We start from the raw sequence: 13,092 nt of genomic DNA, 5'->3' as shown, positions 1-13,092 counted from the left end.
GTTATTGGAGGCATCCGTGGTAGTAAAAGAGGCTATATTAAGCATTTTTGTTCCCCGATGTCTGCAGGTGGGGGCAGAATATGTTCATCTTCAAACTTATTATATTTTGGCCGCGTTCTGAGCTTTTGTTTTTCTATAATACATTTTATGTTTTGTTACATATATCTCCATTTTATTAATATTTTTGTGGTCGTAATTTACAATTCTAATCCAAATGTTAATTCATAATATTTGAAGAAAATATGGGCTTGTTTTAAATATTTATAACAAAAATATTATTTTTTGTATATGGTTTAGAATCTGTAACATGATGATTAAACCACTTATCTGTTTTAAATTTAATTTGTGGAAACACTTTTAGTTGTAGCACACATTAGTTTTTTGTAACGGCATACAGTACCTGCGCAATATACTTAACTAACGCAAAAAATCGAACATCATCCTTCTCTCTTCACACTCACGCCCGTCTTTCATACGCCAGGTGAAAAAGGACGACGCGGAATCATCGCCAAGATAGTTTTTTCTTAATAAATCGATAAATATACAACATTTAAAAAATCCGCTAGGTCAGTTTCTCAATGATAAAATTTTATACAGTGTGTTAAAATATTAACTTAGTGTAATGTACGGTTATGGCAATATAATATGAAAAATTCGTGAAAATTAGCTGAAGCATCTTTGTGATTTTTTCTATATTATTTCTATTCTATCGAGAAAATTTTAAGATACTTATCGTGTTTCCTCTAGGTTGAATCCTTGGAAATATAATGTAGTATCTTTGTTTAAAAATGAAACAATTCGGGGTTTATTTTCAAGTATAAAAATGAATAATAAAATCGAAATGATTTTGGGTTAGTCGCCCCCTAAATATTATCTATACTTAATATCTGTGACAACAAAGTCGCTGATGACACAAAGTGTATAATAATTTAAATTAATTAATACGATTCTACGTAATAACGCAATAAAAACAGGAAAGCTGAATCGCTTTCGAATTATCATGGAACGCGCGATTTTTCCGGACGCGTCATGAAACATAAATCAAAATGGATGTGATGTATAAAGCATTTTACAACCGCCTAAAACCATCCATCATTAATAAACTCGTTATAACGTTAATTGTTGCCGCAATCGGGCGCGCGCGGTATTAAACGACATTAAAAATGTACGTCCACCATTTAAAGATTCCAGTTTCGCGGCGGAGCCACTGGCCATGTGCCCGTTAAACCAGATTACGGTTAAAAAAACAACTCTTGGCGTTATGAGTTAATTTTGGAAGAATAACGAGTGCGGCGGTTAGTGTTTCCCTTTATTTGGAATGCCGGCGCTTAAACGGTTAATCCAACGAAAACACGTCTACATGATAAAGTATAAAAGTGTGTTTGCTTTACAATTAGCGTGATAAAAATCGTTTAAATTGTATTAAAATTGGTCTCCATTTATGGTATTAGCTTTTGGGAGTAAATAATTTCAAACAGAAGTATAGGTATCTTTTTTTATGATCATGGTCGTGTAGAAGATAATATTCCTATGATTTTCCATTATAGACATTTATGCTATAGACGGCTTAGTAACGACAGTCATAGTAATTTATCATGGTCTCTATAATAACACGTCTTAAAATTACTTTCTTAATTTAACTCTATATAATCCTTTGCTGGCAGCAGTAGATACAGTTAAAGAAGTAATAACTGTAGAAGTAACACTAAATCAGCGTATACCAGCAACCACAACACAACCAGTTATTTCAAATGTATTGAATTATCAATTCATGCTTTTTACCCTCAATAATATTATTTTAACACCTAATTCAGTGTTTAGCACGTTGATACAGTAATAACTGCAATATTTTAGTCCAATTGAAAATTCAGAAGCTAGACGGACAGATGATTCATGAACATGCAGCAATTCAACGGTACAATGTTTGCTCCGCTCTCACGCAAAAAATGTAATTTACCCCTACAATGTACCGACGGAACGTATACAAATTAAAAATGCCACATTTTATACTACATAATACTAGCTGTCCCGGCAAACGTTTCTTTGCCATATAAAGTATTTCGGCCGTATTATTTTATTGAAGTGACTAAATAAGTATGTCACCATGGCAACGTCCATCGCTATCCCGTCGCGTCGCACAAACAATTGTCGCCGTCAGTCTCGACTTGTAATAATTTACTATCATTTATTCAACAAATGAACTTATCAATATAAAAAGTACCCAGTAGCCGATTCTCAGACCCACTGAATGTTGGGCCCACACCTCACAGATCACTAAACCAAGTGGCCATCGCTAATTACGACAAGGAAATTCCAAAACATGAAAGGAATTTGACGCATCGCTAAGTGATATGTCGTTTTAACTTCGTTGTAAAAAGTAAAGTAAGTTAGCGAAGGCTCTCGATTCTAACGTAACTTACGGCTGTTCCCAATATTTAATCTATCTCTGGTTTTGCCCTACTAACAGCCGTTCCCAATATTTGATCTACCTCTGGTTTTGCCCTACTAGAGATAGTAATAGCTCACAATTGACATAAAATATATGTCTCTAATGTCTAATGTGAGCTATTCCTATCTCTAGTAGGGCCAAACCAGAGATAGATCAAATATTGGGAACCGCCGTTAGTCGAGATAGGAATAGCTCACATTAGACATTAGAGACATATATTTTATGTCAATTCAATGCTAGCTGCGATCTGTTGTATGTCAAACCAGAGATAGATTGAATATTGGGAACGGCCGTTAATGTACTTAGTTTACATTGTCTAAGTATGGCTACAGTCATACAATAATGTTTTTACACCGTGCCCAATTAAAGACGCCATTTTGTAAAATGTTGAGAGCCAGATTTCACACGTATTTTCTCCAAATATCATCCAGATATTTAAGCAAGTAGGCGAATTATAATCACTGATTTTATATGCAGCGAAAACTGATTCATATTTACTCTTCTGTGATGCTATCCACGTGCAAAATCATCAAGTCTGATAGATATTAAGAGTCTCATCTCCAAATGTCTCTAGAACAGTTTCGATCAAATCAAACACTGACCTTAATTGATTCAATAACTCCAAGTTCTGTAATCTTAGCCGTGAATTTAACACACGGGTAGTTTGTGACACTGAAACGGACTTATGGAACATATTATCACGATCGAGAGAGTCGTTACCGGCGACTAATTGAACATAACCGAGATGCCGGATCTAGGAAGAATAATATTCAGTAGGTTAGTGCCTGGACGTTAACAGCAAATATTAGTCAGACTTATGTCAAAAATGTTGCTTTGTCTTCTTCTAACCTGACTATAACGAAGCCAAAAAAGAATCTTATGGATGTTAGTTTACGCATGTACTAACGCCCGTTGCGCCAAAATTCGTTTATTGTGCGGGAACCGTACATTAATTATCTGGGATAAAAAGTATCCTATGTCCCTTCCCGGGTCTCAAAGTATCTCCATACCAAATTTTAGCAAAATCGGTTCAGCGGCTTGCGAGTAAGGAGGTAACAGACAAACACACTTTCACATTTATTATTTTAAGTATGGATATGGATGTACGTTTGTAGCGGTTTTGATGCTGGTCCAGATTTAACGAATGGTGGCAATAGATTTGCAATGATGCCGTGGGCGTAGGCATTTTTCTCTACAATTCACGTGTTCGACGTCGGGTTTTTCTACAGTCAGGTCATAGTCTAAACTTCTTAACTTAACTTAACTTACCTTGGGTTAGGTTAGGTTAGGTTTTTTTTATGAAATAAGGGGGCAAACGAGCAAACGGGTCACCTGATGGAAAGCAACTTCCGTCGCCCATCGACACTCGCAGCATCAGAAGAGCTGCAGGTGCGTTGCCGGCCTTTTAGAGGGAATAGGGTAATAGGCGAGGGTAGCGATTGGAAGGAAAGGGAATAGGGGAGGATAGGGAAGAGAATCGGGCCTCCGGTAAACTCACTCACTCGGCGAAACAAACACAGCGCAAGCGCTGTTTCACGCCGGTTTTCTGTGAGAACGTGGTATCTCTCCGGTCGAGCCGGCCCATTCGTGCCGAAGCATGGCTCTCCCACGTGTATGGTAGGTATGAAAAACCTTGTAAAAAGTGTAGCTATTTTTGTAATATCGCCAACCCAACAATATTTTCCGCAATAATTAAGCGGGAATTGTTACAAGATATACACACCGCAACACAATGGCCCTTCACAGCGCGAACGTGACGTTCTTAAGGTAGCGCTGAGTAAAAAATGAAGTCTGCGTAGAGTCTCAGGCGTGTTTACAAGTTATGCAATAATTCAAATAGCGTACTACAGCAAATTTATGCAGCTGCACGGTAACATACTTCAATGGCTGCATTGAAAAGCGTTTTATTTTCATGGACGCCGCGCCCGGTACTCATATTTTCCAGATTCCGAGGGACGTGTTAGTAATATGTTCATCGAGATCATCCACTTGACTAAAATAAGTTTATCTGCATATTCGTTATTAATATTTGTGTGTTAATAACGAATATGCAGTTTACCTACACTTTACACTCTAAGACTAATAATAATAATTAGTATACTCAGGGCCTGTTTCACCACTTCCTAATAAGTGCCGAATAGGCTATTCACCACTTGACTCGACAGATCAAGTATGTAGGATCTGTCAAAAAAAGCTGTGAATAGCATATTCGGCACTTATCAGAACGTGTTAAAATAGGCCCTTAATCTTTATTACGCTTTTTGTTTTGCTAGATTCTAATGTTATTCTGAGACATATAACTCACATGAAAACCCGGTATTAAGACAGAGAGAGACACTATTTAAGGTAAATCGATGAAATTAATTTCCTTGGTACAACTCCTTTTTATCGCTTTTACAAATAATTTTGTGAAAGAGATTAAAAGGGTATACTCGGCTAGCTTATAGATGAGACGTATATTGTAGCGGCAAAACCTAATGCTACTTTGGATATTACGAACTTACGCGTAGCAACTGGTATACGATATTTTAAATACATTTTTATCACAAATATACACCGATGATGATAATTAAAATCTTATTAACTCACGGGTCATTTCTGCAGTGTATTCATTACATTAAATGCGTCCAAAGTCGGGCGTGATCCGGCGAAATACGCATCGAAATGTAATTAAGCGCTTTTCACACTTGACTGGGCCATGCGGGCTCGCTGTGCGCTATGTCTCTGTCTACCACAGTATAACAGTACACAGTAGAACACCTTCATCGTAGACAACACGAAGAGCAAGCTCAGATGATGCAGCACGGAGAGAGCGCGCGAAAGAGAGGCTTCCCGAATTCTTGTTTTTGAATTACAAGTTCATTGCATAACAACCCTTTTTTTGGAACGAACTTCCTTCCTCGGCGTAAAGAAGGCTAGACAGAATGATATTTGACCTCGACATTTTTTTATTAGTACCTGCATGTTAGGGGCAGAGGGCGTTGATAATATTCCTGTGCATCAACTAGATGGCGTTTTTTGAGAATAAACAGTGACGCGTTGTAAGTATTCCTGGGCGTCAATAGATGGCGTTTTTTAATAATGTTTTTGAGTGTATATGTATACAGGTTTTTTGAACATAAGAAATAACTTCGTTCCATTCGGGTGTCCCTTGACACCTCTCAAGTTTTTCTTTTAATTTGGACATCTATTTTGTTTCACTGTGCTAAAAAATTTAAAACAGTTTGGCTTCTAGAAGTCTACTACTTCTATGTTCATTTTAATAACTGAGGTACGCTACTGAATTATTTGTATTATGCTATAATCTTTTGCATTTAAAGTGACACCTACAATTATTCGTAATAATAATTGAAGTATCAAATAAACGTATTTCGTCAGGTATCGAGTTTTTATTATTCGTAGGGTATCGAGCATGTATTTCAGTTTTTTTTTATTATTTCACCATCAATTTTTAAAAAAATTCATTCAAGAAATTTCATTAAAAAAACTTTAAACATTTCATATGAAATGTTAAAAATTAAAATATAATTTTATATCATGAGGAATGATAACATTCTATTCGGAAAGTACAACGTACTTAACATTTTAACATGCCGATATGAGACCACGTAAAATATCGGAAGTTTACATCGCATAGGAAATTTTAATTTTTCCGCGAATTTCCGTCGCTTCATGTTTTAAAAGTCGACATGATTTATTAGAAGATCGTAAATGCCATGTAGCTGAGACGGGAAAGGTATTTGTGTCACATACACAATATTCAAAATCTTTTACCATTACCTTTCATTGCAAACATTGTAAATTGTAATATTTAAATACTTTCCATATTATGCCACCTATCGACGTGTCTTCAATTCCATTTCTTCTTTCCTGGATATCTACACGATGTCACAAAACATAGTGATAATATCTTAGGATGTGCATGTGACCCTTATATAGAGTTCACTGCGAAAGTAGCAGCTCTGAAAGAGTATTTTTTTAAACTTTTGTATCGGCAAACTCGTAACGCTGGGGAGTAACGTAAAATCTACTCTTTCAGGGCTGCTACTTTTACAGTGCAACTCTACTGAATTAGGGACACATACACACCCTTAATTATAATCACTATGTTTTGTTACAGCCTGTATATCATCATCAATTTTACTTGATTTAACTAAGAGCTCAATACTAAAATAATTACCAAGGCATCATCATCAGTACAGTATAAAAAAATACAATAAAAATTGTTTGATCATAGCTCAAATAAATCAGTATGTCAACATGTAAATAATATATATTACGTGTATACATACCTTTCGTGAACATAATATCTATAAATATTGATGATGCAGAAAGCTATTATGTTCCGACGTATCGCCGAAAAACGTTTACCTACTACCGGCAATTTACGATGAAAAGACATGCGATTAACTTCTGTTTTGGAACGGTATCGAAATAACACAATGATTGTACAAAATTGACTCAACCATCGAAACTTCAACGGCTTTTATTTGTGACAATTAAATTTTGGCTATCTCTCTGTCTCTCTCTTTCTAGTGTACTTATATCATAATATAAGCGCATGTAACTTTAAAATGTATTGAAATTTTCGGCAGTATACGACTAGATAATTTTAAAAACCAAATATGCATCTTACGCCGGTTTTTCTCGTCAGCTTACTTCCCGAACCAGTGGTTGGTCAAAAAGTAATATATAAGATTCCAATTTTTTTAGAAATAAAATTGTTTTGATAATGATACGACAAATACATAAAAAAAAACAAAACCAAAACCTCATTTCAAATTCTCGCAGGTAAAAGCGTCCAGGTGAAAATGTAAATTGTTTAGCAAATATAAATACTATAAGATTCATTAAAAGGAGCAATGAAATAAGAAGTATTGGATGTAAACACTATCGCGATATTCCTCGTTTTATGTAAATTGAGAAAATGCTCTTCCCGCTCGATTTGCGAGGCTTTGGCTAATCTTCCACCGGTCGACTACAATTTAATCAAAGCAAACAACGGAGGCACGGTAATTTATCTAGATTATTTCGCGGCGAGTGATAGAAACTGACTTTTTTACTCCATTTATAGAAGGAATGCTAAAAATAATAGGCAATAAATCCTCCAATTTTAGGGACGGAGTTTTGCGACTTCGTTTTTCGGATTTTTATTTACATTCCTCACTTTTTGGGTGATGATTATTAAGAAAATCTGTAGCGCTTCGAAATGAATATACGTTTTAATACCAGCTTTTATGTTGTAAACTCACGTTGTTCGCCTTCTTTTGGGATAGGATATACGTGGGAGAGCCATGCTTCGGCACGAGTGGGCCGGCTCGACCGGAGAAATACCATGTTCTCACAGAAAACCGGCATGAAACAGCGCTTGCGCTGTGTTTCGCCGAGTGAGTGAGTTTACCGGAGGCCAAATCCCCTATCCTATTACCTTCCCTACCCTCTCCTATTCCCTTCCCTTCCCATCCCTACCCTCCCCTATTACCGTATTCCCTCTTAAAAGGCCGGCAACGCACCTGCAGCTCTTCTGATGCTGCGAGTGTCCATAGACGACGGAAGTTGCTTTCCATCAGGTGACCCGTTTGTTAAATGTGCAAAAACATAATGTTTAAATAATAGTAGGTATCGTTCAGATAAATATGTGATAAGAACCAAATTTTATAAACCAATGTATTGCTTTCATCCTAATACTGTTCAGAAACCTCTAGCATTGTCTTGTAAAAACATGGCGTCTTGTTTCAGATTGGCGAACTAGTCGGGCCATCGGAACAATTCTGCTCGATAATAAAACACTCCAATAGTTGAGCGATTCGTCGTTTGCAGTAATACATTTGAAACTAAGATAAATGGACACCGAATTCAATAAAATAAAGCATCTGCGTGTGCAATAAATCCACAGTTTCAAATCGCCCTTGATTAATTTTATAACTTTGCGAAAAGTTACGCTCCTATAAAATTTGCCTTTTTTGTAATAAATTCCGATTCGCCGTGATTTGAGATAATTTATGAAAATTATATCAATAAGTAGAAATGCGGTTCGGAAAAATTAATGCTAAATGAAGTTGACTAAGGCACTTTTTGGAAATTCTGATGACTCTGAAAAAATTATGAACAGTAGACAGCTACATTGTCGCTACGTTATGAAATATGGAACTCATTCTCACTCCCTTTCTGTAAATGTTTCAAAACAAATATAATACCTACATCTAAAGAAATCGCTTCGTCTAAAAACAATTGTGAGTCTTGAAAATGTTCTAAATAAATAAAAAATATGAAGTGCACTTCGAATTCTCAGCATCAGCTAAGTGTAAGTGATAAAACACGAGAAATTCTTAGCAAGCAAAGTTAAATATGAAAAGTTCAGTTACCTTTTTACCGTCTAATTCGTGTGTTCCTTGCGCTAAAACTTTGTCTACGCTAGCTGGGTCGGTGAATGTGATGAACCCGAAGCCCCTGAAACAAAAGTTTTTTTATTAATATTTATATCGGACAGATTTTCCGCGAATCGCGGTTTTACGTCTAAGACGATTCCGCGTAATTCGCAAATGTGGGAGACTTTTTTATTACTGTAAGTATGGATTTAATGGATAATTGCAATTTCACAGTAAATTAAAATTCAATCTTCTTTTCGAGAAAATAACTATAATAATAATGTCTTATTAAAATAAAAATAATGAAGCCAATGGTTATTTTGAAACGTAATGCTAGAACAGAAAAGATACTGAAATAGAATGACAAGGAGAAACTTTTCGTGGACTAAAAAATCTTAACAAGTAAATTGAATAATAATAGCGATTTTCAGTAGGTAAGTCGACGCTGGCCACGAGCGCCCGGGCGATAAATAATAAAAAGCCTTCTCCATTTTAGGACTTGCAAAAATCACAATTTATAGAGCATTTTAATTTCACTTAGCCGATCCATATTTTACATGTGGCGCTCGGCCCGGCCGCGGACTCGAATTAATACTAAATTGAAATTGTAAAAATGGAAATAGGTACCGGTTTCATTGTACCGTGCCCGCATTACCTTGCGATCGCGCTGCGCGGCCAGAAATATGTAATGTTAACAATATTACTGGATGAATTTGAATATCACATTTCCCGCGCGCCGCTCCGACCACTTTAAATTCCCGAATGTTTTTTGCATGAATATTTCCCGGATTAAAAGTCTATGTGGCTATTTCTCAAACTTTCATCGCCTTTTTATTTTGTATTTTAACAACGTTCGTGTGTAGTTGATTCACGTGAATTTTTGCTATTATACTGCTCTTTTATTCCATTACGTAGGATATTGATATAAATTACCTTCGTTTCGTCAACATAATTTTACTTTTAAGATGTGATTACAGTTGTATTAAAGAAGAAATCTTAGAATATTTATTTTACCTATAGATAAGTCGTTAATACTTACGAGTCTACTCCCATGAATCTAATAAAAAGTAAATCTTTATCGGAATTCCTAAGAATCTTATTTTTTCCTCAAAGCATATTAAATCAGGTTGAGTCTTTATAAGATTCATAGCATAATACACCCTGCAAATGAGAATATAGTAAGGGCGCGCGTATAGATTGAAAATATTGAGGACCTTCGCTGGCATATTCGAGCTCAATGCGTATAACACGACCAACAGTAATCGACCCGTCACATCCTTTAACTGCACACGCTTTCCGGTAGTCTTTATAGCACACACAGAAGACGCGACAGCTCTCCTCAACTTGGTATCATTATAGTGGCGTGAAGATGAGAGGCCCTTTGCCAAATGGAGTTACTTCCTACTTATATTTAAGTCGATGCCTCTTTCGTATACAGAATATGAACTTCGAATAAGTTTTGTGAATAATTTTTATATTCAGTTCGTGAGAAATTTGACCATGCGTTTATCAATGTATTAATAAGTATAATATGAAATCATTACCGAAATGGTTATTTCATGTATGTTGTGATAAAATCATTAAAAAAATACGTGTGGCACTCGGGGACTGCCGCGGTAAAGCTATTGCATAGCATTTTTTATCAACTTATGCAATTATATTTCGCATACGTCTAGTCACATGCACACAAACATCGTGCCGAAGATGCACGGCAACGCCGCACCGCTGTGCCGGTCAGAGTGGAGGTTGTTAGGCTTTTTCGTTACGGAATTTCTTAATTCGGTTAACACGCTCAAAGCCAGAAAGCTATAATATAATAGGTCAATAAGGACGTTATATTTTCAATGTGTGTAAGATACTTAAATTTCAGTAGCTTTGTTTTTAATTTTAATTAAGATACCATCTGGTGATCTGCTCCTGCAGCCTAGTGCAGACATCAAAGAAACTCGGCACTAAAACGTCTGTAATCTTAAAATAATATAGTGTATCTGTTAAAATATTTTGTAACAGATGTATTGTTGTTTTCAATAAATTATTATTATTATTATACTTAACAAAATAATGGTAAGCACAGTGTTGTTGAGGATGAAAATGCAACATGTTGCATTTAATTAGAAGCATCGTATTATGAGAGCGTTCTAAGTTTTTGCTTCTTTAAGATATTAATAACGCTAAGCTTTCTCTACCGCTCTTTACCGTAAGCCACGACGTTGGTTTCAGAATCTCTTTGCTTATGCATAATGACGTTAACGTGGCTTAGATGGTACCGACTCTAACCAAATGCTAATTCATACAATATTCAATTTTATATTACCGAAACCAAAATTTAATGAGCGCACTTAGAAGATTTGCGTAGGTATATCAAAGTGGTTTGCTGCATTAGGTATGAGCGTTTGAATAATATATTTAAGTTTCTAGCGGTGACTCATAATTTTATAATATTACTAAACTTAGATTCGCTTATCACGTGGAGACCGTAGGTTTTTTAAACAAAAAACTATTTTATGTATGTAAGGCTACTGGCTAGACTGCTCTTACTTCAGAAAAACGTACGCCGAGTAAAAACGTAGGGGCTAGGAATCATAATCATAGTAAGCATCCGAATCAGTGCAGCGGCTCAATAATGTGGCCAGTTTCATTGAAACCAGGCCAGGTACGCAGGAGTAATTTTAAAGTGCTCAAGTGTGTGCGCAGTACACAAGAGCACTCTCTATTCCTTCACTCTCATAACCCACACTCTCATGTCCCGCTGGACGGAAAACCGACAAAACTGGCGAGAGATCAGGCGCAGGACGGACTTTTTACATGCCCATCCGATGCATGGATCATCTTACTTGTTAGACAATCATATTGTGATCAGCCTGCATTGTCCTAACCAAACTTGGAAATAACATGTTTCCAACGCGGGAATCGAACCCACGACCTCCGAGTCGAGAGCCACGCTCTTAACCACTAGACCACGCAGCATAATCTAACAGACAGCCACAATTTCACATTACAGAAGCCGTAGCCAAAGTCCCTTTCGTTAAAAACGATGACGAAATCCGTTATCAAAATGTATGTAAATGTCATTCACCGATGACTTATGTCAAACCGCATACATTTTGATAACAAAAATCGTCATCGTTTTTAACGAAAGATACTTTGTCTAAGGGGGCAGATTATTCACGAAACGATATCGCATTTACTCCTAAATCGTAAAGATCATTTGACACTGTCTCGCTGCAGCTAAAGCTGTTGATTTACTGAGCTCGAGCAGCGATAATCCACTTCGCCATGGACAAAACTCAAAGAAAATAAATATAGGAAGGGATCGAGGTAAAACCCTAAACCGCAACGTCAGGAACAAATAGCGGTAACTCCCGTATTCATGGCTCATGGCTGCAGCCCCGGGTGGAAACCGATAGCAATTACTGGCGGAATTAATATCACGCCCCAAATGTGCGAGCAACATTTATACGTATCGAGTGCAATATTGTCTCCGTTATTAGTCGCCGGGACAAATGCTGTCGTAATTCTACCCTCATTTCGATCGTCTTTCTTATTTAATCTTCACGAAAATTAATACTTCTTATTACCGCCACGAAAGCAGCTCGCCTTATTCTGTGAGCTGTTTCGTATCTGTTTCGATTCAACAATGAATGGCAAGCGATTATCGTAAATGCTAACAAAATGTATGCGATTTGACATAAGTCATCGCTTCGGTAGCGAATACTAATGTCAAATCCCATACATTTTATGGCGTTGGCGTTGGCGTTTACGATAATCGCTTGCCGCTTGTCTAGGCCTTAACGGAAAATAAAGCTACAAATAGTGTAACTTGCCAAGCAAAAATTATTAGCACATTGATTTTGTTGCATTTATTTGCACTTATATCATGTGAAATCGAAATGAACGGCTCTGTTTCAATTTTATTCACAGCGGGGCCCGAAAACAAGTCTAATGCTTGGAGCAGTAACAAATTAAGTCACTGTCACAGGAGATTAACATTACCCCAAGCAAAATGCCCCAATCACGCCTGACCCCGATTAGCTTTTCCTGAAGCGTACGAAACGACAGTATACGGGAATTGACACTCACAAACTTAGAATGTATCAGATTAAGCCGACTTTTTATGCGAGTAGAATAAGTAGTCAACATTTTATTTTTTTAACATTAAAAGGATATAATATTTGTTTTGCGACTTACGAAAACGAAACAATATTTCCTGTGATGTAACTCAGAATAATTATTAAAAATCACGAAAGTTTTGCGTCAATTTACTTGCGATTGACT

At 36.5% G+C, this 13,092-nt stretch overlaps 1 protein-coding gene across 4 annotated transcripts in view; it reads right to left on the bottom strand.

The window, feature by feature from the left end:
- Positions 1 to 13,092, bottom strand: part of LOC121731909 (RNA-binding protein Musashi homolog Rbp6) — a 618,826-nt gene that overhangs the window by 303,716 nt on the left and 302,018 nt on the right. For all 4 annotated transcript variants that reach the window (XM_042121592.1, XM_042121594.1, XM_042121593.1 and 1 more), the window contains exon 4: positions 8,815 to 8,899. In XM_042121592.1, the coding sequence (XP_041977526.1) occupies positions 8,815 to 8,899 (85 nt within the window). The remainder of the gene's footprint in view (positions 1 to 8,814; positions 8,900 to 13,092) is intronic.

The sequence above is a fragment of the Aricia agestis genome, chromosome 11 (assembly GCF_905147365.1).
Source record: "Aricia agestis chromosome 11, ilAriAges1.1, whole genome shotgun sequence".
Taxonomy (NCBI): domain Eukaryota; kingdom Metazoa; phylum Arthropoda; class Insecta; order Lepidoptera; family Lycaenidae; genus Aricia; species Aricia agestis.
Note: the sequence above shows the minus strand (reverse complement) of the source record. Positions and strands in the feature narration are given on the sequence as shown.